At 41.3% G+C, this 26610-nt stretch overlaps 3 protein-coding genes across 7 annotated transcripts in view; all 3 read right to left on the reverse strand.

Annotated features, from left to right (window-relative positions):
• acsf2 (acyl-CoA synthetase family member 2) overlaps window positions 1-9586 on the reverse strand; it is a 32706-nt gene extending 23120 nt beyond the window's left edge. Inside the window, exons 1-5 of the mRNA XM_015962452.3 lie at window positions 8887-9586; window positions 6707-6902; window positions 4940-5068; window positions 3733-3786; window positions 3529-3647 (exon numbers count right to left, since the gene is read on the reverse strand). Coding sequence (XP_015817938.3) covers window positions 3529-3647; window positions 3733-3786; window positions 4940-5068; window positions 6707-6902; window positions 8887-9002 — 614 coding nt within the window. The 5' untranslated portion in view covers window positions 9003-9586. The remainder of the gene's footprint in view (window positions 1-3528; window positions 3648-3732; window positions 3787-4939; window positions 5069-6706; window positions 6903-8886) is intronic.
• Window positions 9587-9663: 77 nt separating this feature from the next.
• On the reverse strand, window positions 9664-19030 carry tap2t (transporter associated with antigen processing, subunit type t, teleost specific). 2 transcript variants are annotated; one of them, XM_015962459.3, is made up of 12 exons: window positions 16815-19030; window positions 15869-16399; window positions 15646-15760; window positions 15153-15283; window positions 14317-14522; window positions 13928-14125; window positions 13691-13819; window positions 13418-13609; window positions 13155-13328; window positions 11902-12061; window positions 11512-11648; window positions 9664-10117 (listed from the first exon to the last, which is right to left on the reverse strand). In XM_015962459.3, exons 2-12 carry the CDS (start codon window positions 16359-16361, stop codon window positions 9923-9925), a joined length of 2130 nt encoding a protein of 709 aa, XP_015817945.3. In that variant the 5' UTR covers window positions 16362-16399; window positions 16815-19030; the 3' UTR covers window positions 9664-9922. The 2 variants fall into 2 exon arrangements, with proteins under 2 accessions (XP_015817945.3, XP_015817946.3); XM_015962460.3 differs by lacking the exon at window positions 9664-10117 and having other exon boundaries at window positions 11517-11648; window positions 11857-12061.
• A 194-nt stretch (window positions 19031-19224) lies between these two features.
• Window positions 19225-26610, reverse strand: part of slc16a5a (solute carrier family 16 member 5a) — a 28534-nt gene continuing 21148 nt past the window's right edge. For 3 of the 4 annotated variants that reach the window (XM_015962461.3, XM_015962463.3, XM_070545786.1), the window contains exons 4-5: window positions 25280-26116; window positions 19225-21018 (exon numbers count right to left, since the gene is read on the reverse strand). In XM_015962461.3, the coding sequence (XP_015817947.3) occupies window positions 20747-21018; window positions 25280-26116 (1109 nt within the window). In that variant the 3' untranslated portion in view covers window positions 19225-20746. Of the gene's footprint in view, window positions 21019-24971; window positions 25184-25279; window positions 26117-26610 lie in introns of all 4 variants that reach the window. The other variant, XR_011516924.1, reaches the window with a different exon arrangement.

The following is a 26610-nucleotide window of genomic DNA, read 5'->3' on the forward strand; positions in this document are numbered from 1 at the left end:
AAACGTAATATGCCATAAAACTCTGATCAATGCAGGAAGTTGAAATGTTTTCAGAATAAGAGCTTTGTCCTGAGACAAATAAGAAAGCTGCAGCAACAAATGACCACATCAGGGTTTAAATAGCAGTTTTCCCAGAACAAGGAGATTGAAACAAGAACCAGGTTGCTTTGTTTAACTAATAAAACACACAAACAACCATACTATTTATGTCAGATTCAGGGTCCTGAGGTAGAACAAAACAAACCAAGAAAAAAAGACAGATTTTCCTTTTTAGGCCATTGTTACTGTGGCTTTTCAGCCAGTTTGTTTTGGGTCCCATGAATTTCACACCATGTTCCTCAACACTGTAAAATCGGATTAGTTCTGCTTGTGTGAAAAAACTATGCAAACCAATAACAAATAAAAATAAAGCTGCAAGCAGAGTTGTTCGGCCCTCATAGTTCAGCACCAATGGTCAAGTGCCGCAACCCACAGCACACACATACATGTTAGGGACTGGATTAGATTAGTGACACTCACATCAGATTTTGTGCAGATGAGTTCAGAATTGAAGAAATGAGAGGAAAATGTAAATCCATGGCTGGAAGTCTAATTTTGTTGCACCGCCAAATCCACACTCTATTTCGAAACCTGTCATAACTGGATGCCATGTTGCCCATATTTTCTTCTGCTATTTGTCAGAGAATCACACTGATTAAATCAAAGGTGTCAAACACAGAACTTTGGCAGTAAAACATGGCATGGCGACAGGTCAATATTTGAGGCTGTGCCACACCCACACCATTAGAGTTTAGAAAAATCTTTTGGTCAGTTTTTTATCCTCAATGGCTTAAGTGTATAAGGTTTCATTTTGAAGTTTATAGGTCAAAATCCCTAGGACAAGTTAGCTCAAATACAATGTGTGCAAAAAAACAGAAAATGGCGTCATGGGACCGAAATGACCGACTTCCTGTGAGGTGTGAAGCATGGCTTCAGAAGACTTTTTTGTAGGTCAGGAGGCACTACATAAATGTGCCAAATCTCATAATCTGGCAGTCAACGCATGGCTTGGGGCTGACTGAATTGTCCTGCAGGGTACCATTAAAAAAATAAAATAAAAATAAAAAATTAATAAATAAATCGGCCATGTACACCAAAATGTTGCTAAACTTTTTGTTTGGGGTTGGATTAGTGTCACTCATAATAAATTTTGTACAGATCTGATGAGAACAGAGGAAAAGAGTGGCAAACGTATAGCCACAGCATTACGCCTGACTTTGCTGCACCGCCACAGCCCCCCGCCCTCTTTCATAAACTCCCAGTAATAGATGCCAAGCAACCCCAACTTGTCTTCTGTTGACGATTATAATTTTTGGGCGAACGCTCAAAGGTTGAGACCTGGCCCCGCCCCTTCAGGATTCACAAAAACTCACAATTTTAAGAGCGTGTGCATATTCCTGCCTTATGAGCTAACTCACCAAATTTCGAGTTGATCAATCAAAATCTATAAGAGGAGTTTGATCAAATGTGAACCCGACAAACAACCAAAACGGGGTCAAAATGGCATGTTTGATCCAATATGGCCGACTTCTTGTTTATTTTAAGACATAGGTGCAACTGACTTTTTGTGCATCTAGGCAAGTCGTACATATGTACCAATTTCCATAACTGTACAATAAAAAAAAGTTTAGTCTAGGATGATTTTTCTTTTTTCAAGGGGGCGCTGTCGAGCCACTTTTCTGGGACTCTTAAATGACAATATTTTACACCGAATTCTATAACTGTGCAAACTTTGGTGAGTTTTTAAATATGTTAAGGCCTCCAAAAAGCCAATTTATTTGGTGGAAGAAAAAAAAAGGGAAATATTTGAAGACAAGAAACCTTTGCATCGCTTTCACTGCTTGGGCCTAATAAGTACACACGACTAGATAATTATGCCAGCAAAAACAATGCCACACAGGATTTACTTTGAAATACACCCCCTCACTAAACATGTCTCACTTCTTGTCTAGCTGTTCTAGATATTTAACTTCATGACAATCTGCATGTGGCATCTGGATCTGCACTGCAGCAGGTGTGAATTCTCTGATTGGACTAATTGATTTTTGGTCTATGAGTAAGTCATATGGAAACCAGACCACATCCATTCCACATTTGGTGAGAAACAGGCTTAATACTTACAAAGTAAAATGCTCTTAAATACAAGTTACTGTAACAAATACCAGATGTAAAAAGTACTTAGAAATTTGCTTACTGACCTAGTATTCCTGTACACTTACAGTAAGCAATAGTAAACTGTAAACAAATGAAGTACTTTATAGTTTGTCTTAACTTACATTGAGATGCATTTTACTTTGTTTGCATTTGTAGCTCAAACACATAATTACCTATTCCTGTGTACTTATTATTTTAAGTGTACCTGCTCATTGTCCTTAAAAATGTAAGGGTAAGAGTTTTGCTTTGATTATTTCTCAGAATACACCAATATGCCCAGTCCCAGACAGAAAACACTGCTTCATTGTGTAATTTTATAAATGATCTGCTGTTAGACTTGTTGGACGACATCAAGAAAACTGCTGCCTGAATGAGGTTCACTTTAGGCTGAAAGGTAAAAGCTTTCCAGTGAAAGACCTTTCACAATAAAAGGCAGGCCTACTTGTAAGGTGAGACAGGGATTCAGCAAGTTTCTACATTAGTTTTATAAAAAAAGGTGCAGGAATGTTTGTCAGCTTTGCTCAGTCTCTTGAGAAATTAAATAACAAAATTAAGTGAAAACAAATAAACAAATAAAAAATTACAAGAGAGGGCCAGCATAATTAAAGAGCAAGTCACCCCCTACAAGAAACGTACTCCACTCCCACTTCATGTTTGAAGAATGCAACAAATGCTGTTGCCTGGCAGACCAAGAGGGCGGGGCCGCTAACAACTACACGCACACACAGGCTCACGACAGCATTGTGACATCATAATGTACCAGTTTACATCATAGCATACCTCTTAGCCAATAGCGGTGGCAGATTTAAATTCAAATACAGTGCAGAGCTTTTACCTGATAACGGCACAACACTGCCAGTTTTAGGCAGAATATTTAAATTTTAACTAAGATGCACTGAAGTGCCAAATTATTAACTACACGTGTCTACAGCACAATTAGACACTTGTTTATGTAGTTTATCAGCAAAAAAAAAGTTGATTTGGGGGTGACTTGCTCTTTGAGGATTTCTAAAATGTTTTAAAAAATATTAGTCTAAACTGAGACTTCAAGAATCCGTCCTCTGGCAGAATAACTCTGAGTCCAAATATGTAAATCCTCATTGTTTTTTTTTCTTCTAAACACAGTGTAAAATTTGTTTTCAACATCGGCAGTGCTCTGAGGAAGGCTACAGCGTTAGCTGTAACTTGTCAGCAAAAAAGGGTAAAAACAAATATTTTATACTCTGTATTTAGAAAAGAATTAAAAGGATTACACAGAACAAATGTACAAAATATACAAAAGTTGTAAATCCTAATTTTTACTTGATGTGCAGCACTCAGCACCAGCAGTCATACCTGGCGCTCTTGATGGCTCCTGGTGTGGACGACTCAATTTCAGGACAGATTTTCCTCAACATGTCGCAGTACTTCTGAGTTCTGAACTCTGTGGGGCACACCACAGCTTTACAACCAACCTGGGGAAAAAAGCAGCCGATTCACCTCGCCATTATGTGATATCAGGGCTGAAAACATTTAAATGTTCCTATAAAAATCACTCACTTTCCGTAGAGCAAACTCCACTTCCTGCAATTGGTATGCTGGATTCACAGACACCTGGAAAACAAGCATTGCAAAATCATCTTTAAAAATGTGGTTTATTCACTGATCTTTCTTAGTTTTTCCAGGTATGAAGAACACTTGTAGTTTTCCCTTAAGTACCTAAAAAAGTCAATTTTATTAACCCATTAAAAGTGTTGAACGCTCATTTAATCAATACATTTGCAGCAGTATCTGGTAGGACTTGCAAGTCATACTCTGGGAGGGGGGGGGGAAGCCCAGAAGCGCGTGGATCAGCACAGACAAGTCTGCTGCAGCGGACAACTCTACCACTAACTCTGTTTGCTCTGCAACATTGATGTTTTATCTCCACAAATAACAAGCCTGGAGGAGCTTTTGCCGTGTGGTGGAGTTGCTCATGCTAACGGTTAGCTTATCCTAGCGGAGAGGTTCAATGCCGTTTCCTGGACGCTAAAACAACAACAGCCTTCCCTGTCCTAAGCCAAATAACACAAGCCTGGAGGAGTTCTGCCATGTGGTGGAGTTGCCAATTATAATAGTTAGCTTCTACTAGCCAAGATGTTCTCTGCAGTTTCCTGGATGCTAAACCAAAAACAGCCTCCCCCGTCATGAGTCAACATGTATGAGTCCATGAATGTTAAGTGACAGTGTGACGTAGATCTGTCGGGCTTTTCAAATCCTAGAGTGTAACCATCTATTTTGTATCAGAAGCTAATGCAGGAGATAGGTGTAGGGGACTATTTTCATGTTCTGCGTACCAGAAACACTCAGAGTGACCAATTATAATCAGAAATAATCATTTAAAAAATGTTTTTTCAATGAACTACTTATAATCAGAAATCATTAAAAATATTTCTTCAGTGTTCCACACCTTTAACTTATTGTCAAAATGTGTTCAAAACCGCTAAACCAGCAGTACTCAATGGTTCCTTACACATAAAAAAAGAGGCTGACATCCACAAATAAATTAATAAAATAAATAGACGCCGACATCCACTAAAAGTCAGACTGTAAGGAGATAAACAGAAGAAATGGAGCAAACATCTGAAACAAACTCATCTTTCCATGGACTCAAAGCTGCAGTTGTGCAAGATTTAAGATAAGAGTGCCGACTTCCATGACCTTCAGACAACAGACCGTTTCTGCACCACATCCATTTGGATGAGTGGCCTCTGGGACTCCAACTCACCAGAATAATGCCTGCTTTAGCTGTAGCAAACTGGAACAGGACCCATTCGTAGGTGTTGGGCCCCCACATGCCTAGCCGGTCTCCTTTCCTGAGTCCCAGAGCCAGCAGTCCAGCAGCAGCCTGGTCCACCTACAGTACACACATGCGTGCACACACCCACAGAAACACATTAAAAGTAGCTTGTTTGTTATGTCACCGTGACTCTAAAGTGTCTGAATTAAAGATCACGGAAATAAACCGCCTTTAGTCTCCCCGAGGAATCACCTCATGTTGACGGTTGTGACAGCTGGAAACACTCATCCGAGCAGCTTTTTAGGATACACAAACACCACTCACACAAATATAAACGCTTGAAATCATTAATGCTTCAAAATGACAGATTTACCCATAAGACGCTCATTTATTATAGCTGCTGTGGTTTTATTAATTACATCTTTTAGTGTTTCTTTAGACAGGAGTAACTGTTGTGAGGTTATGGTGCAACTCGTCAGCTTTTCCAGCTTGACTCAACTGGAACGGGTATTTCTATGTGAAAACAATCATTTAGCAAAGGTCTAAAGGTCTGAGATGAAAGTTAGCCATACGTTCTTTAGACACTGAGAAACAATATTAGAACCATTCTGTAAAGTTCGTCAGAAAGCCTAATTATGCACCGATTCTGTTTTAAGGGCCGATACAGATTTTTGCACAACTCTGACCTGCTGAAGCTGGTTTTGGCCGACTCGGATTTATCTCAAAAAGCTATAATTCAGTGAATAATTGGCCAGTTTGTTAGTGCATCTGTAAAACACTAATCTTTGTGTTTACGTTAAGTCTTTCAGGTTCAAATGGCAAAGCTGATGAAGCAGGAAGTGGAGATCCAAAACCAGGAGTTGGAGGACTTCTTGGAGATTTGTTAATTTCTTCATTTAATCTTACTAATTAACAGGAGTGCAGTTGAAATGGATGAATAAACAAAATAAAGCTGTTGTACAGAAGTCAAAGCTACTTTAAAGGCTCAGAGGACAACATGAGGAACAGAAATGAATTTAAAGCATGTCTCCAGTGAGCAAGTCAGGCTGTTGGTTCTGACTCAGAGACCAAAATAACAACAACAACAACAACAACAACATGGGTTAACAGGTGCAGATTCAGGATCTGTACAACATTCAAAACCAAGTTCACTTGTTTAGTTTAATACATTTGCAGTGGTCTCTACTATGGATTAATGCCTTGTGAATTGAACACTGTGGGGAGAAAAGCTCTGGCGCTCCTATTTCAGGAAGGAAAAGTGAGCCGGAGCAGAAGTCAGCAGGATTTGAAATCTTTTTCCCCGTTTTCGTTCATCTCACCTTTGATTGGCTAACACAACTCTACAAATGACTGTTCGCTCTACAACATTGATGTTTTATCCCCACAAGTAACACAAGACTGAAGGAGTTCTGCCACATTGTGGAGCTGCTACTGCTAACAGTTAGTTTCTACTAGCTGAGATGCTCTGCTCTCTGGACATTAATCAACAACAGCCTTCCCCATCACAAGCCAAGATGAGTGAGAGTCTGTGATTGCTATAATTTACACATAAATGTGTGTGGCTTTGTCTGACCAGATGTTGGTTAGGGTAAGATGATGGAAATAGGGGTAAAAGACTATTTTTACATTTAGCCGGCAAGTTAAACTCAGAGTGACCAATCTTATTTCAAAAGTAATAAAAAAAACGTTTCTCAGTGAACTTGGTCTTTAACACTGAAGTGTTGGAGAATCATCCCATTGAAACCGATGGCTCACATCTTTTAGAAACTCTGCGAAGGTTTTGCGGACACCGTCCTCCAGAAAGACCAGGGCCTCTTTATCCGGCCAGCGCTCCACAGACTTCAGCAGGGCTCCTCCGACCGTATCGCCAAGCAACGACATGGACGAGGTGCCGTGGGCATAGCTGGTGGTGAGGGAGGGGACGATGGGTGGACGGTCCACATGGATCAAACTGAGAAAGAGACGAGAGTTAGAGGAAGTGACACACAAAGATCTATCAGATGTAAATGAAACACGAATCCAGGCTGGATTATCCAGCTCTTCAGCCAAGAATGAAATATTTAATTTTCTAAATAACACCAACCCCATACTGGAACATCAGTGTTGGGAAAATTAATAGTTTTATTTTAACGATTACGACAAGAATTCTACCGAAGATTAAGATATTTTAATTTCATTTACACGTTGGTTAAAACTGTTTACAACTTATTGTAAATCTGCAAAAAAGGACACTCATCATTTCTCTGTGTCGCTTCCATTTGTGGTTTTAAAGATGTTTTAAAATATAAAAGCTGTTAAAGCTACAGTTTGACCCAGGCTCTTATCGCCTTTGTTTGTGATTTCTAAGCACAAAGTTTCTGCTAACCCTCAGGAAACCAGAGACGTCCCACACGATCCACGAGGCCCCGCTGCAGGGTAGCGAGCAGGAAGGAAACCACCAGCCAGTTCAAAAAATGTCAGTCTTCTTTTTTTTGACGAACTTAGGTTTGTTAGGTTTGTAAACCTAAAATACGATTTTACATGCTGAAAGATCAGAGTCATTCTAGCTCCAGACTCATCATGACTGTAGTGCTGCTGAAACTCACATTATTCCTCTCTCAGAAAACATAAATCAGAGGTTCAGCCTGAGTTCAGGTGTCAAGATAAATACAGGCAAACTGAGATGAAGTAAAAATTAGTGAACAATGAGGATGAAACTTTGATATCAAAATCCAGCTGTGACTAATTTTAGGTTGTTGATGTTCGTGATGTGGTGATCTGCTGGAGCTGTGGGTCACCAGGCTCCATGTGGAGAGTTAGAGATCACCTCTGGTAAACAAATTAAACCTGAAAGGGATTGATGATGGAATATTTTACAATGATTGGTACAAGAGATGAACATAGAATCAAAAACCCTGTGATGACTGGACTTTGTGTCCGTGTTTGAAGTAGATCAACAGGAGGAGGAGATGCAAATGTGGGTCAGAAACCAGAAAGTTTGGTAAATAAAAATAAACATAGTATTTTAAATTGGTCAAAAAGTAAAGTTTTTGTGTTCCATTAAAATCTACCGAAAGCTACAAAGCTGTTAAAGACCATGTGTTTTATGCGTTTTCCTCCATATTCAGTAGGTTTGTTGTTGCCATCTAAAAACCTGACTGAAGTTATTCTTTCACACTGAAAACTCAGAAATAAATAAAATATTTGCAGTTGAAATGACAATATTTTTCATAAAACACGTTTTACTACCATTCATTTGCATGTTATGTTCTCATGCTCATCAGCTAAATTTGCATGATTCAAACCAACCATAGCTGGCTCACACAGAACCAAGGAGCGTTTCACACAGGAGGTAGAAAATCTGCAGAAACTGTTTTATTATTGGAACTACTGAAATATAATAAATCTATACAGGTCGCAAAACAAAAAGTAAACCAGATAAAGTATCTTTGAATTGAATTGAGATGTTGAAATAAGTACATTTTGTCCCCAGTGTGCCAATCTGTTATCTCTTATCAGAAAGTAATCTGGACACAACTGGTTAACCTTTGGGATCAGGCCTGTTGAAGACTGCCACCGCAGCTCATCAGCCTCAGAAAACACCAGAAGTCAGTAACTCTGTCACTGTTACACATACCGGGCCAGACAACATTCCCTTAGTAAGTTTATATTCAACCAAATACAACACAAACGGACATGCATTGGAGAAGTGAGAATCTGGACTCCACCCCTTCTCGCCTGCAGCTGATTTTTTTTATTACAGACCATGTAAACAAGTTAGCTCATCTAAACAACACTGATTGCACAATAACAAACAAGAGCCAATTCAGCAGCAGCAAGGAAGCTTTACAGGTCGACAGTCATAGATTCACAACGTAAAGTGTCCCCCTCCTACTACTGCACCCGCACGAGCTCTGGTTTCAACATCTGGATTTATTTAAATGTTCTCCCCTCACCGAGATGTTGCAGGTAATCCTGGATGACGTGTCCACGGTGTCCTAAAAACCTTCAGAGTTGCGGGAATAACGGAGTTTTTCCTCAAAGTCTGGGAGCAGAAAGTGTAGAAGATCATCGTGCAGCAGCTGCAGCGGTTCTCCGACCCCCGGGGTCACCAAAGTCCAGGAGCAGGACCGACGCTTGAGGGCGCAGCCTGGGATCCCCGTGTCCCCAGGAGTCTCAGAGCTGGAACTTCTGGTTTTCCTGGGAGCCTGGAACCTAATGAACCTTGATCCTTCTGCTCGACGGCGTGAATTTGTTGTTTTATAGCCTCGCCCAGCAGGGGGCGCTGCTTGGACAACAAACCTCGATCAAAGATGCATAAATTGTGATATTTAGTTTAGTTCGCGCCGCCATCAGCTTTAATGGTACTTAAGTTTAAAAACGATGAAGACAAATTAAGGTATTGAGACATAAAATAACCTAAAATATAAAATAAAGTTTTATTGGTGTCTATTTGTTCATATCTGCAATCATTTTGTTTTTTGTTTACGTATTTTTATTTTATTTTTTTACACTTTGTGGGTCAGCGTAACTTAAAACAATAACTCTGAAAACCACAAATGGCCCCCAGGCCACACCTGGGATCTGCCTGATCCATTATTTTAGTTTCCTAAATCAGAGGGAAGCCTGTTAACGTTTGCTCTCTTGAGGGATCTCAAGGCATACCTAGGTCAGAGGTGACCAAAATAAATAAATAAAAACTAAAGGTAAAGAAGAAAATTACCAAAGAGCTCGCATTTTCTGCTGAAAACTATTTTATTTACACTTAAAAACAGATAAAAAATGTAAAACAATACTTCTGTGTCATCAGATCCCTTCAGTCTGATGTCCCAGTTTTGCTTTTCACTCAGATAAAATCCACCATTTACACAGTTTATGCTTTTTAAACGTACTATCCACCAATAATATCCACCAAAGGTTAGACAAGTCAGGAAACAAAGACAGTTTTCTCCTGTTTGTGATTCAAACAAAACTAACGTCTAACAGGTTCCTTCAGCCGCTCTCAGAGAACAGCTCCTCCTTCAAACGATAATAGCATCCTTTCTTTCTCATCAGTTCCTCATGCGTGCCCTCTTCCTGGACTGATCCATCCTGCAGCATGACGATGTGGTCAGCGTTCTCTGCAATCCTCAGCTGATGAGCCACGATCAGAACCGTTCGTCCACGAGCCAGAACTTCTTTAAGAACCTGAGAAATAACAGAGGAGGTTATAGGTCTGATCCTGTTTGGATGATGTCATTGTTCATGGCTCTGACTGCAGACATATCAATCTGAAACCATCAGATTGTTGACACAACGGGGACGCCATTTTCTCAATTTTGTGAAGCCAACCAGGAAGTGACAAAAATTGCAGCTGCCCCCTCATCTGCTAGGGGCTAGGTCCAAAACAGAGCCGTACATCGTCTTTCACGTAAGGAAAATAACAACTTCACAGCATAAATAATTACAACCTGGTACCAAACCCACTGTAGGTCTAACAGATTTAGTTTACAGTCATTACAACTCTGAATGGGGTGATTGTTTGTGAAACTCTTCCATTCAGATGTAATTAAATGTTTGAAATGATGAACAACTGGATTTGATTAACAGGTAGCTTTAGCTGCAAAGACTGATTCATCCTCTGCAAGGGAGAGATGCACACGCACTGTCGGAGACGCTATGCTCTTGGACTTGTCCGTCACCTGGAAAGTGTTGCAAAGCATTTCCCCGTCAGGACAACAGAGGGCGTAGCACTTTTCTGTGGTATGCCATCACGCAGTGAACCCTACTCCCTGGTTTAACGACAGCATTCGCAGCCTGAGGCACCAATGCTGAAAAATTGAGCACTTGTGGAAGAAAACCCGTCTCCACGTCCATCTGCTGCATTTAAAGGATCTTCCGACCTCCTTGACGCGAGGGTTGCCCATTTCTCCAACCTGGTGTCCCTGAGCTAAGGGAACCCCAAGGTGCTGTTTAACACCATCAGCAGCATCGTCTCTCCTGCAGCCTCCATCCACTCTGTTGCAGACTGTGAGAACTTTCTGTCTTTCTTTGTGGACAAAGTCAGTAAGGTTAGATGTAGCATCTCTCCTTTAGCCTTATCGCTGCCTCTCCCGACTCCAATCCAGCCCGGTCCTGTTTCTTTGCCTGAGCTAACCAAACTAGTTAACTCTATGAAGACCTCTGCATGCCCCCTCGACATCTTACCCTCATCTTTGTTTAAAAAAGCTTTTCAGTCCATTGGTCCCAGCGTGCTCTCTATAATGAATGCTTCTCTGGTTTCTGGTCAGGTCCCTGCTTACTTTAAGAGCGCTGTAATCCACTCGCTTCTTGACCCTCCTCTCTATAGCAGCTTCAGACCCATCTCTAAACTTCTGTTCATCTCCAAAATCTTGGAAAAGGTTGTGTTAACACGTCTCCCTGCTTCCCCGACTTCCAACATGCCTTTGAGCTTCCAGGAGAAAAGAAGACAAGAAGTGGATAAAACTCACACGGATAAACGTGGGATTATTATGACACAGCACTTTCTAAAGGTCTTCTTTCAGCCTCGTGTTGGCCCACTCTGATATTCCAGACGCCTTTTCTGTCTTGTTTTTACTCACCGCCTGCTCTGCGTTTACATCCAGCCTGCTGGTCGCCTCATCCAGAATAATGACCCGTGGCTCTCGAATCAGCGCTCGGATGATGGCGATGCACTGCTTCTGTCCTCCTGCCAGTTTGCCTCCACTCTCTCCTACATCTGTAAAAATAAAGACCCGAGTTCCTCTGCGTGCCACATCCTGACTTGTGTTTTCATCAAGTCATTGAATACAGGCTGCACCACCAGTTTAAACTAAAGTTCAAATAAAACTTTCTTCTCATCAAATCTCTCTGCTGCTGAACACATTTTCCGTCACACATTGAACAGTTCACTCCTGTGTGCAGGTGTTAAGACTGCAAAGCCACACCTTTTTAGTATCCTAGGAAACTTCAAACTGATCCCAGATCTGTACCCGTGTCATAGCCATCCTCCATTTCTGATATGAAGTCATGTGCGTCGATCTTCTTTGCAACTTCCTTCACCTTCTCAATGGAGCAGTCCTTCAGACCATATTCAATGTTGTACCTCAAGGAACCAGAAAACAGAACGGGGTTCTGAGAAACCAGAGCTACCTGCATAAGATAGAGTAAACATCAGAATTAGGACAATAGCAGATTTTTAAACAAAGGTAGAAGATTTGTATGCAGCTAGACTGTAGCTTTGTTACTTTTCACCATCCAACCATCTCCTGATTCTGTCCTTCCTAAAGTCAACAAGCTACAACACGCTATCAGGATAAACATGATTTTGTTCAAATATCCCACACAGATCATTCACCAATGCATAACACTCAGATAACGTCTATAAAACCTCACCGAAAATGAGATTTATGAAGATCAGAACAAGGAGAAAACTCTTTTAGAAACATAACAAAACCCCCAAATGAGCCCCGAACCAAACATCAAGCAGACTTATGGACTCAGACTCAGACCTAGTCCACACGCAGCCGGGTTTTTTTTAAAACCGAATATCCGCCCCTCCAAAAACTTGCATCCACACCACCTCATTTAAAAAAAAAAACTGTGCACACGTACCAGGATAAATATGTTGTTAAGGACATGCCAGACCTGTAGGCGGCAGTACTTCCCCTGTTCTTAACCTCGTCCTTCGTCTGTGGTCTTCCGCAAGGAGCAGTAATTCCGCTTGCAAAAACAAACAAGCAAAAAGCGCTTGGACAACTGATAAAGCGAGCGCAGCTCTGAGGGCATCCATGCTGTCGGCTAGTGTAAACACAGGTCGCACACGTGATGTCAGCATTTTTTTTGTCGCGGAAAGTGACGTTGCGGACCTTAAAACTCCGGTTTTGTCCGTCCACACGCAGACACCCAAAACGGAGAAAACGCAGATCTTCACTTTGGCCGGAGTTCTTAAAAAGATCCGTTTTCGTGTGGATGACAGGCCAAAACGTAGAAAAATATCTACGTTTTGGTAGATCCCCGGCTACGTGTGGACAGGGCCTTAGTATCACTAACAGGTCAACACCTGCACAAATCGATAGAAATGATAAACAATTTATGAGATCAATCAATTCCCATGAGCAGGATAAGTAGATGGACCACAGTGACAACAAAGTTCCATGCAATATAAAACATTTTTAGTTTTTTAATTTGTTTAATAGCTTTTTCAGCAATCAGTGGCTTAAACTTTCCGGTAAATCATCTGTACCTTCCTATGGAAGTATTTTTGGTTGTAGTGGTGCAGCGGCTCTCCATCCAGTAGAATCAGACCCTCCTGAGGTTCATACAGCCTCTTCAGGAGGCTGACGCAGGACGACTTTCCACTGCCTGAGAGACCCACCAGCGCTGTGACCTTTCCTGGCTGCACTTCCAGTGAGACCGACTGAGGAGGAAAGATCAGAAGCATCTTTGTCTTTCCATCAAGTCCAGAGTAAAGTTGAACTCTGAACAGGACAGAAACCCTTTCAGTACCTTCAGAGCTGGTTTGTCTGCTGCAGCCGAGGGATAACTGAAGGTGACGTTCTGGAAAACGATTCTCCCCTCCAGCTTCTCAGGAGCCAAGCCTCCCTCCTTCTTACACTTTGGTGTCCGATCAACATAACTCAGCACTTTGGAAATGACCCCAACTGTGGACATCGTCTCTCCATAGCAGTACATAATCTCCTGAGACAAAGTGTGCATTATTAATTAAACACGCTTTATGTAATACACAATTAATACATGTAATTACCTATGGCTGCTCACCCTTAAATTGGCTGACATGGGCTTCTGGTACAGGAAGAAGGACAACAGACTACCGATGCTGAGCCGACCGGAGGAGATGAGACTCCGAGCCTGAATCAGCATCACCATCTTAATTCCCAGAGAAACCATCTGGATAACACAGGAAAAAGGAGAGGAATCACTGACACTGTGGCTGAAAATTACAAACCAACAACACAAAAAACAAAAACACTGGGCCAATCTAATAATTATCCTTACTCTTCGTATTAACAGATAGACTGCACTGAATATTCCTGAACGACGCCTGATGGCGAGCAGCTCGTCCAGAGCCACATGATACCTCCTCAGTTCATCTTTCTCTGTGTTGAAGCTGCGGATGGTTTGAATGCCTCCAACCGTCTGAGAGGCCAGGTCTTTGTTCTGAGCGTGGCACTCCTGAGTCTGTTCCTTCAGCTCCTGTAACAAGAAACATCAACAGACTCCTGAGATTCTGAAGACACCTGGATTTGTTTTTTAAAAGCATGTAGCGGAGGTTGTTGTAGACTTTAGGAAGCACAAAGTGAAGATCTAAGAAGTATCGAGTAGAGCTCAGGTGAGACGCGACCTGTCGCCACCACGGCTGGCTCGTCCACTCTCTTCTCACCTACCTTGGACAAGTTGATGTATTTATTTTGAATTATAGCCAGGAGGGGCATCTCTATGCAGGTCAGCAGAGTGAGCTCCCAGGACAGACCCAGCATCACTCTGAGCATGAGCACAGTTTTAACAGTGCTGCGAACCGCTACGTTAGCATTCAGTGCTACGGTGCGGCCCATCCTGTCAACGTCACTGTGGAGGCGGGAGGAAAGTCGTCCTGGGTGGTGAAACAGGAGAGAGAGAATGATAAACATCTATCCATCCATCCATCCATCCATCCATAAAACAGTAACCTTTTCATGCATTATTACAACTTAATTATCTCTCCTATTTTAACTATTAATATAAAAATATCTCCTTCTGCCCATAAGGAAGTTTTTCAACTTTTGCAGATTGTAAAGAAAACACACCTTAAAATAATATGACAGAATACATCCGCCATGTTGGAAACTTGACTTAATTGTCAGTTAATGAACTAAATCAAGTTTGTAACACCTGAATGGAGTCTGGACTGGAGAAAATCCCCACAAGTCCAAATGTGGAACCTCTGTTAATAAATTAGTTTTAATGTTATGAAATAATCATTTTTACCCAAACATCTAATTTGCTGGACACAGAGAACGCAGCTGTATGCTCTGGGGTCCAGCTACGTTCATGAATCGTTTAATCTTTTAGAAGTTAGTGAAACTGTATCAGCCCACCTTCTGGCTCTTTCTGTACAGCCAATTAAACAACATTTATGTTTTTGAGCTGACTGTAAGTCACTTGAGCACCCAAACGTCTCCAACAGCACACATATGCTCTCAATATGCTTAACAAAACATCAAACATTGATCTATCATCTGACCTGGGTTGTTCTCCTCAAAGAAGTGCACCTCCTGCTTCAGGAGGCTCTGGAACAGAAGATGCTTCAGCCTTTTGTTCAGTCTGGCCAGCGTGCACATGAAAATGCCTCCTCTCATCCCAGAGAACAGCGCACTGTTAGGATGGACAGGAAGTCGCTTACTTTCAGTCAGAAGACATTAGATTTGTGTTCCACGCACCGAACTGGAAAAGGGGACTTTGTTTACTCTGCTCAAGTCTTCAAGTTGCACGAAGACTGCAAATGACCTGAGCTCATTCCTTTTAATACATTGAAATCCAGATTGAGACTTGAGACAGACTCCATGTATTATAACTGCTTTACATAATTTTGTATATCATTTTAAATGACGTATGACTGTAATTTGGCAAGGACCCCTTTGGAGAAGAGGTTTTTAATCTCAGTGGGACTCCCGTTTTAATAAAAGTTGAATGGAGAAAAACAAATTAGGGAATAGCGAACAGTTTTTTTTCATTACCTTCCAACTGAAATAACCACAAGCCGTCCAATCGCATCACCAAAGCCAGTTTGAAGCTTTTGACCGCTGATAACATCGATGACTTGCCCCTGATACAAAGGGATGTAAGTGTCACCTGTTAAGAAGAGACTATCAAGATTAACTATTCACTGAAAATGTGTACACTTATTATAGAAGTGTGAATACTCTTCGTTACAGCAGAATATCAGTAATTTACACTTACAGACTACTCCTAAGATGAGGAACCCAAAAGCTGCAATCAGATAGAGTCTGTCTGGTTTGAAGTATGTCAGTACTCTCAGAAGAATCTGTTTAGTATCCAGTTTGTTGTCCTTTGTGTTTCTGCTGAGCCAATTCTCCCAAATCACACATGCCAGCAATGAAGATGTTGCACCCAAGAGCAGCATGCTGAGGTTAGGAGAAGGTCCAGAATAAGGCTCTAGTGGAGGTGCCACAATGATCCGTCCAGTTTCAAACACCGGAGGAAGAAGGCAAAGAAGAGCTGTGAACCTGCAGAGCACAGACTGGAGCTTTCCGTCTGCCAGCACGGAGGCAACGGCATGGAGAAGCATCCATTTCATCAGGTGAAAGGCCCACACTTCTGGAAGTCCACCACAGCTGGAGCACTTGAGCAGCAGCATCCCAGCCCACTGGGCCGAGCACAGGACCACATCCAGGAGAATGATGCATGATCCATGGGTTAGCAACCCCCTCATTGTCCTGTAGAGTGCTCCAGCTGCAGGAAACTCAGATCCTGGAAAAACAAATATTCACATTTGCTCTTATTTCATGAAATTGTTAGCTTTAACAAATCTAAAGCATGTCAATGAAACTTAATAGTGGTAACATCTGAACAGAAGTGAGAGTCTGTTAGCTAGTTTATCTGTCTGAGAAGAGGACTCAAGACACGTACAGCCTATCCCTGCTATAAAATCTCATATCAGGCCTACAGATGTGCAGCACTAAGACGTTTTTAAACTGAACGAGTTCAAATAAACCGCGCCTAACATCTGCTTCTTTATCAGGAGCGTTTTTAGCTAGCTTTGGCTTCGGTTTGACATTGTTGAAGCATCTCAGCTGACCAAGTTCCTGTCTGCTGTTTAACAAACACCCGCATTCATTTAACTGTTACCATTAAAAAAAGAAAGAGTATTAGGGTTATAACTTACCGTTCCTGCCACCTGCGCCTGCACAGCTGCTAACTAACTTTCAGTTTCACTTTCACAGTCGGGTTTCCTCTGACTGATGATGTTCCAGCACCACCAAATGAAACATCACAATATGCAGTTTGTTTAACTGTTTACTCGTGTAGGAGAAACATTTCACCCTAAAGAGAAAAAGGGTTTAAGCGATACTCTGACGTTTGGACACTATTTTGTGCTATTCAAGCGCCTCGTGATTTTTATCTTGAGAGGCGCTATAGAAATGACATTTTCTTCTTCTTCTTCTTTTGTCAGTTGTTTTTCACACCACGGACACAAGATGGCGACATTTCACATCATTTGGAGTGACAGGCACTTTTGGGTTATTTCAAAATAAAAGATCATCAAAGAATAAACGAATTATGATGGCAGCATGCTGGGGAGTCTCCTCCTCTTCCGGTTGGCTCATGGGTCCCCGGAACAAAGAAAAATGAATGGAAGTGAACGAGGCAATAAAAAATTATTTTCTAATCGCTTTTCGGTCACACATATACTGTACTTCACTGTCACAGCAACTCAGACGTGCATATATGACGCCAGTCACGTCACTGCAGAATCTCTTGGTGTCGATTTTCTCCACGCGCCTTCCTTTGTCCTGTAAGAAGGATTTAAAGCTTGCTAAACTAATTTCACCTCTTCTCTGTCTGGTTTGATGACATCAATTTTGTGAGATTTGTAGTCCTATACGTCTTTTCTACACAAAATCTAAAATAACATTTGCCGGCTGTCAAAAATAACTGCTTTCTTGGCATCAAATATGTATTTAAAATTCATAGACATCATTTGTGAAATCCATGGCACATGTCAAACAGGATCAGAAAATAACTCATCAGCTCATTTACTCCCACTCATTATTTTGGCAGTTGGGGACCCATGGTCCTAGATGGGCCCCATAAGATTAGCATATTAAAAAAACCTATTAATACTAAACTAATATCTGTACATTTTTCACATATATCTTTTTTTTCAGCTTGGTGATCCCAAAACAGAAAAATGTAACCCAACAACAATGATTTTGAACTAAGTCACAGTTTTGGACCATCAGTTCTTATCAGTTTCAACGTAATGCTTTTGTCTACCATTACTAATGACAATAACATTTATCATCTCACCTATCTCTCACTCACCCTTCATCAGGGTCGTGGGGAGCAGGTGCCAAACTCCAGCAGTCACCAGCTGAGAAGCTGGGAGACAAAGAGTACAGATTGCCAGTCCATCACAGGGATGAACAACCAGTCACACAAACACTTAGGGATAATTTAGAGTCTCCATTTAACTCAATGTGCATATTTTTGGTCTGAGGAGGAAACTGGCTGCATCTGGGATTCAAACCTGCAACCTTCTTGCCGTGAGGCAGCAGTGCAACCAGCTGCATCGTCATGCAATCCTTTTGTCTGCGTATAGTGTAAAATATTCCCTTAAAAAGAAGCCAAGTAAATCTGAACCCAAACCCTAACACACATCATCCACTTTGTGACGACTGATTGAATTAAATTTTCGTGTAGCTGACAATTAAGAGACGCATAGAAATCTAACTTGCCTCAATGATTTAAAGCGATTTCTCATGGGAGAATGCACCTTATATTTTATCATACATCCTCATATTTTTATTGACACTCGCACCATCTGTTTCAGTTTTTATAAAATATAGAAAAATGTAGATAACACCATCATGGTTTAAGTAGCACAGCAGATTAACTATCTAATAAAACACAAATAATCCCTGTTCTGGTATTTTGCCTCTAACTTTTCTTACTCTGGAGATACACCATTATTTTTTACTCTTCACCTCTGCCACAATATTTTTGCAGTCGGGTATTTTTTTAATAGGCTCAGTAACATCATAGTCTTTAAATGACCACATCACAACAAGTTATATGCTTGCAAAAACTAGCAAAATAGTTATAATCAGATCTAGAGGAAGAAACAATTATTTTCTGTATTTAAATATTATTTTAAGAGTTTATATTATTTAGCCAAGACATTACTGATTCTGAACTTTCACAGAAACCTAAAAACATCAACCTCAGACTTACGCTGTTAACGTTGATCATCTCCATGACCCTGGTAAACTTCATTGACTCAAATCAACAAGTTCTAATAACTTGAAGTAAAATCAGAATCATTAGCTAATTATTTACTACCGACCATTGTTGGGTCCTTTGATAAATTATTCCTCATAAAAAGCTTTTTAGACACTATCCAAATGAAGACAGTGAATCAGTTTATGCTTAATTAAATTAACTAAATCTACTAATTCTAGAATTTCTTTGAAACCACAGAGGATGTACTTATGAGTCAGAATTTTTATTTCAATAAAAGGGAGTAAAGGTTTCTGTTGTAATACCACAAACACAAAAAACAGAAAACTCAAAAGGCAGTTTTCATATCTAAACATTTATTTCCCTCCAGCCACATAAAGAATTGATAATAAAGATTTAATTTGGCATACAGCAAGCCAAGCCTCCAAAGTTTACTAAGAAATTCTTTGATAAGAAATCAATATTTAGTTATACTGAAGACAGCTGGTGAAAGTATTGTTATTTCTACTTATTTTAATGGTTTTGCTTAAACATGCATTGGCAGGGTTTGTGTTTATGTTGAATCTTCAAAGGAAGTGAACAGAGCTTAAGATAAGAGTTTCTGTGTCATAAAACCATCATCATTTGCGCTGTGTCACATGTTCACCTCAGTGATTGTTTCCAGTCTTTCAAAGCACAAAAACTTCATATAAATCATCTGTAAAAAGCTAAAGGTGTGAATCATCTTTCCAGAATTCACCAGCTTTGTAGAAGGCACTGTTGCAGGATGGTCGCAAAATCAACAACAAAACTATTTATTTTTTGCCATGACAGCAAATAACATACAATGCGTGTATTTTACTTTTTCCTCTGTTATGAAAGTGAAGTATCTGATTACTTAACTGAAAGTGACTTTAAACTGTTCAGCTTGATGTGCAGGAAGATTTAAGACTGGTTACAAACCTATTAGGTTTGTGATTATGCAAATTATTCTTAGTTAATAAATCTCATGCAAAAACCAAAACCAGAAATAAAGGAAATGTAACCAGCTGTTTACTGTTATATTCTCATTTGCAAAACATCTGATGAGCTTGCCACCTCGTACTGCCCCATCTTGCTACAGTTTAGAGCCAAACTGTAACAAATGGGGGCTCATCCGGGATCTTTCCAGATAAAACTAGACAGAAAATCTTGTACAATAGCTGAACTTTTCATAATTAAAAACTATTTGTTGTGGTGGGTTTAATTCTGGGTTTGGAAATTTCTTCTATAAGTTATTTCAGCTACAGGAAGCAATAGTCATGTCAAACATCACAATAAGTCACCTGCTGTTTTCATAAATAAATAATGTAAATTGTATTTCTTGTGCTTTGATTTGGTATAAAGACAAAGATTGAAAAAAAATCTAGTGTTTGTGCAAAAATATCAATAAAGCAAAAGTTTTCCTTTTAAAGTATTTGAACAGTTTAGACAAGTGGATTTAAATGCCTCTGGGATTGTCCGATGGGGTTTTTAATGGAAAGATATTGTCGATTTTGATCTTTGGAGATTTGTTTACAAGTAAACAAAGGTTTCAGTTTGACTGTCTGAAGCAGCCACCACCTCAAAAGTGGCTCAAATGAACCAACAAAAAAAGATAAGTCATGATTGCAGCAAACATCTCAGGGTTTTTTTCTTTTACAAGCTCCTTGGATTGACTGGAGTGATGGATTGTGTGTTGATGAGATCTGCAGCATTCTACTAAAACAGTACAATCATGTTGTTGTAAGTGCACATCTGTTAATTTGGTAAGCAACTGGGCAAAATATTCACAATTTTCAGTTAAAATGGAATAATTTGCTGAGATCTGAGCCGAAGCGTGACACAGTGGGATCAGGATCAGATGCTGGTGTGATACTCAATCCCGTTGGATGCAGCCTTGTCTTTGTCTCCCTCTGTGGGCACGCTCCTGTACCTGCAGCCAGGAGACGCATCAGCTGTAGGTCTTATCGGGTCAGGTTGATAGGAAAGCTGACCCTGTTTTGATGCCTTCTTCTCTTTGTTATCCAGCCAGCAGAACGCCAACATGAGATACACAGCAGAGGAGGCAACGATGGCACTGCAGGCAATAAAGACGTAGGAATATGTTCCTGTTTTGTCCACCAGGATGCCTGTAAACAAACAGCAGACATGCCAGCTATGTGATTTTATATTTATACAAACTTAGATGTAGCACTCAACATTGTTCTTCATTCAGTTAAAGCCTGTTTTTGGTGAGAAAGTGTGAATAATGACCATTGGACTTCACATGATACGCATACAGATCAAGAGAACAGCTGGCAAACCCACACACACACACACACACACACACACACACACACACACACACACTTATTTAAACTCTGACACACTGCTGTGGATGATTTAGCATGTCTAAAGCTCGTCGGTCGGACTGAGGTGGGGGGCGCTGGCTGTTCCTTGCACAAGCCTGTAATGTAACTATAATATAACAGCACAGCACAATGCATGCACGCCCGCGGGCGTGCCTATTGAGTACCGCTGATCTAAAGCCTCAGAAATCCGCTGCAGGTGTTCTAGATTCATTAGCTGATTAGTGCGACACTTTGAGGCTAGGATATTGAACCTTTTTACAATATTCTAATTGTCTGAGATTTTGAATGTGGGGTTTTCTTCAGCTGTAAGCCATAATCATCACATTTATAATAAAGGCTTGAAATATCTGGCTTGACGTGTAATGAGTATGTCTCCTTTCAGTTCAATTACTGAAATAAAGGAATCCACACTTTTGGAGTTTCACCTGTATAATTTTCAAATTGTGTATTTTCATTTATTATTTTTGGGAAATAAAATCTAAATGCATAACCTTTCTATAAAATCGGATAAATCTTAATATTGTTAACAGTTTCCTACAAATAAATTTAGTATTTTAGTTTCAGAAAAAAACATGACCTGAATTTCAAGTTATTGTTGGCCCTGCGTTGCAAAACAGGTCAAATATCCAGGAAGAGAAACCTGATCTTGTTGTGTCTTGTTATTCTGGTTACATCATCGCTCAAACAAGCAGGCAAACACAGAAAGCATAACTGCCATTCGAGTCTCGACCTCTGACCTTTTTACCACTTTGCTGCTACTCAGATTCACTCCTCCAAAATAAAACTAGTCTTACTCTTATCCTGTAAACACCCAGACCAGGTCACTGAAAACATGTCTGCACATCTGCCTTTTCCTGTATTTCACACTCAAGTTTTCCTCAGTATGTCCAGCTGAAACCACGTAACCACAGGCACTCAGTGTAGTCTCATAATCTGGTTTTGTGTTAAAGCTGCTCTTATTTACAGTTTAGGTAAAATAAGAAGGGAAGAAGGAAGCTGTTTGGTCAGAGTCATGCAGCATTTTACTCAAGCAACGTTGTTTAAACTCAACCCAACCCACTCAACAAGAATCTTCAGCTATTTGATGACACAACTCGAGGAAAAACAGGCTCAGCAGTTTGTAGAACCTCCTCCAGCAGGAAAAAGTCTTAGTAATTATTTCATGTTTGACCTAGAGAGTCCCACGTGGTTCTGGAAGAGTTCTGACTCTTCCATTCAACAGTCCTTGGCTTCATTGGGGTCAGCTCTATAACGTCCAGCCACAGCACATCAGTCAAGTTCCATTGTACCGCCATGACTCTTTTCTTTTTCCAGTCATCTTGTGGTAGAACTGCAGCTGTCTTTGGGATTATTGCCCGTTTTATGACCCGGTTCAGTCCAGGCTTCAGCTGACAAACGGCCTCGCTGGTGCCTATCTCCAGCGGTCAATGGGCAATCAGGCGGGGTACACCCTGGACAGAGAGCCAGTCCATCGCAGGGCAACACAGAGACACACAGGACACACAATCATGCACACACACTCACACCTAAGGACAATTTAGACAGACCAATCAACCTAACAGTCACGTTTTTGTACTGTAGGAGGATGCCGGAGTACCCGGAGAGAACCCACGCATGCACAGGGAGAACATGCAAACTCCATGCAGAAAGATCCCAGGCTGGGAAGCGAACCCAGGACCTTCTTGCTGTAAGGCAACAGCTCTAACCACTGCGCCACTGCGCAGCCCCATAACAACGTCTAGCTTGATTAATCTGCCGCCCCGTTCAGATTCCAACCCTGTGTATCCCGTCTAGGCATCAAGCTGGATGCTGAGCTGACTTCAGCCCCAGAAGTCAATAGCCACCATCAAGTGTTGTTTCTTTCAGTTGCACCGTTTAGCCCAATTGAAAAATGTCCTGAAGAAATCACACTTAGAATAAGTCATTCATGCATTTATTAATTCAAATTTGGACTATGTAAATTCTGTCATATTAGGAGTAAATAAATCATTGCTGGATCATCTTCAGAAAGCTCAGAATGCTGCGGCACGCTTTTTGACAAATTCTGACAGACGCACACACATCACACCTATCCTCGCCGACTTACATTGGCTACCTGTCTCCTTTCGGGTGAATTTCAAAACAAAGTTTTTTCCTTCATGCTCATACCTTTCTGACATCATTAAGCTCTAAATCCCAAAGTGGTCTTTACGATCCGCTGAAGTGTCATCATTAACTGTTCTTGTTGCACGATACAAAGCTTACGACCAGCGTGCTTTGTCGCATGCTGCCCCGAAGCTGTGGAACGCTCTCCCTCTGCATGTTAGGCAAGCCCCTTCCTTTGAGCATTTTAAGTCCAGCCTCAAGTCTTATTTTACCATCACCGTCAATCGTTGCAGTCATTATGTTCACCTGTATGCCAGGATTGATGTTTTATTCTATGTTTTATCCGTTTTAGTGACTGTTTTGTTACTGGGTTTTATGCTGTTCAGCACTTTGGTCGGCTCTAACGCGGTCTTAAAATGTGCTTTATAAATAAACTTGGACTGGATGGTGTTCAGTGGGTCCTGTGGCTGCAACAGAAGCCCAGATCATCAACCATCCACCACCGTGCTGAAAGCTGGGATGAGCTGTTACTTGTAATATGCTGATTGGTTGGGTCTAAATGTGTCACTGTGCATAAGGGGTAACTTGCTTGTATGGGTTTCCCTCACTAACTGAGGGCTGATGAGACTGACACGCAGCTTTGTCTCTGAGGGTTGTATGATTTGAACTCAGTGTAAACTTGGAGAGAAGCAAACTGACAAATTCCCTGCTTTTATAGAAGAGCCAAAACCAACTGAAGATCAGATTATTATTTAGTTGATCAGCTGAAAACTTGCCCTTTTATTTCATTTTGGCCTCGTTTAGATCATCTTTGTTATGTGTAGCGACACAAAGGTTAAAGAAAGACCAACTACTGACTTCAAAAGATTCACGAAAGCTTGAGTTGAAAAGGTTCGCCTTCACTTCTGCACAGGCTGTACATTTCTTCACCTGCACTTTAAAAAGTAAAGGAATTATCAAAACAAACAAAAGCTGGTCTAAAGTTCACCTGAGAAATGTCCATCTCTGAACCCGTTCAATAACATGCAAACATTTGGTCACAACTGGTGTTTCCACAGTTACCTTGAATAAGTAATCAGATTATTGATTATATGTTATAATGAAATATTAAAGGGATACTATGCAACTTTTCCCTATAATCCTTTTCTTGAGCCAGTATGTGCTAAAGTGACCCTTTACAGGGTTAATCAAATCAAATCAACTTTATTTATAAAGCACTTTTCATACAAAAAATGCAACTCAAAGTGCTTTAAAGATTAAAATGACCCCATAGATCCCATATTCCCATCCCAGCCCCCCCTCCCCAATTATAAAACAATTAACAATTACGGTTCCCCTCCCGCACCCAACTTCCAAAGTGGACATACAATCACCCGCACACTCGTCCATGCACACACACACACACACACACACACACACACACACACACACACACACACACACACACACACACACACACACACACACACACACACACACACACACACACACACACACACACACACGCACACACACACACACGCACACACGTGAACACCAGAGGAAACAATAGGCTGAGTTCAGATGGGTCAAGTAATGAACGAGAAAGGCCACTCATGTTCCTAAGCTGATGACCTGCAGAATGTGGTTTCTCTGCTCCAACACACCTGACTGAATGATTCAATCACCTGTTCAACAGGTCATCTGGCTCTGCAGAAGCCTGTTAAACACCCACTGATTAAACCGGGTTTGTTGAAGCAAAGAAACGTCTAAAACATGCAGGATGTTTTTGGTGGCTCTGGCAGGTCCGGGTTTGGACACCACTGGTTTAGCTGGGTTTTGACCACGGAAGCTTAACAGAACCAACGTAACGCCGAACCTGGAACAAAAAAAAGCTGTATAACATTCCTTCTATAGTTTTTGATGATAGCAAGACTGTGTTTAACAATCTGTGTTCCAATCTCTGTGACCTTACCTGCCAGTGGTGGTCCAATCAGCAGCGTGACACTCTCCATGACAGCAAGCAGGCCCAGAGCAGAAGGGAAGCGGCTCATCTCTAGGATATCCATGAGAACGGTGAACATCAGGGAGCCCACTACGCTCATGGAGAGCCCGTAGGTCATCACGTACATCACCAGGACAGGAAAGCTAGCTCCCAGGCAGCAGATGCTGTTACTGAGCCCGTTGACCAGCAGAGCTGAGGCAAAAACATAAATGTGTCGCCCTTTGAACCAGGGCAGGTTGAATATGATGCCAAATGGTGGCCGCACCACGATGTTGACGACCCCCAGGATGGAGAGCAGCAGTGCAGCCTGACTCGGCTCCATGCTGTGGCCCGTGGCATAAGGAACCAGATAAATCAGGGGTACCACAAACCCAAGCATCATGAAGGTGATGCCTATGGCATACACACAGTAACGCCGGTTGTTACAGAGCTGATCAAATGCCATGTGTTTGCTCAGAGAGGCCACCACATAGCTCCACATCGTCCTCAACCTCCCTTTCTGTTTTCTTTCATCTTCCTGATCGGATGGAGGTTTGTGGTCCATCAGAGGCGGGCCACGATGCCTGTTGGGCTGGAGGGGCCTCATCACAGCTCCGCACACGCAGCAGTTCAATAGAACGGCCCCCAGAATGAGAAAGCTTCCCCTCCAGCCAAACTGTGTGTGGAGGTAGTTTCCCAGGAACGGCAGAATGCACAGTCCGAGGGCGGTGCCAGTGGAGGACATGGCGTTAGCAAACGCGCGACGGCGCACAAAGTAGTGTCCCAGGATGGTCACAGCTGGCTGGAAACTGAAGCAGAACCCAAGTCCTGTAGCACAGGAAGGATGCGGTAATTGAAAGAAAAAAGAAAAATCTGGTACAAGTCTTAAATAGGAGACTTTACATGATCTTTCACAATTTTCTAATAATTTAGTAAAGGAAAATATGACTTTTAAGATTAGTTTCTTAAATTTGTCATTTTCTCATCATGTTTCATCATCAGATGGAGATCTGACCAATCAGAAACCACTCTGCTGAAACATGGAAAGAATTTACCTGGATGACAAAGTTAAGAGTATACCCAGAAAACATTTTGTGCATGGGAGGTCATAAAAACAGTTGAACTTGGAATTTTAATGTTATGTGGACACCAGTCTCTAAAGTGTCACAGCCTTTCCTGTTTCCTCAACTAATAAACTGTGATACCACTGTCCATCTCTCATTTCACGGTTATTTAAATGGAATCCTGTGGCTAGGGTTGGTGGGTCTGTTGTAGGGTTGTGGTTAGTGACAAGCATGAGCATCACTAGCAGATAACAGAGC

Source organism: Nothobranchius furzeri, chromosome 16, assembly GCF_043380555.1.
Source record: "Nothobranchius furzeri strain GRZ-AD chromosome 16, NfurGRZ-RIMD1, whole genome shotgun sequence".
In the NCBI taxonomy this organism is placed as follows: domain Eukaryota; kingdom Metazoa; phylum Chordata; class Actinopteri; order Cyprinodontiformes; family Nothobranchiidae; genus Nothobranchius; species Nothobranchius furzeri.

Coding starts and splice junctions, on each gene's coding strand:
- tap2t (XM_015962459.3), bottom strand. CDS start 16,361: ATGAGGGGGTTGCTAACCCATGGATCATGCATCATTCTCCTGGATGTG. Junction 15,761..15,868: donor CCTCATCTTAGGAGTAGTCT/GTAAGTGTAAAT, acceptor TCTTCTTAACAG/GTGACACTTACATCCCTTTG. Junction 13,610..13,690: donor CCATGTCAGCCAATTTAAGG/GTGAGCAGCCAT, acceptor ACTTTGTCTCAG/GAGATTATGTACTGCTATGG.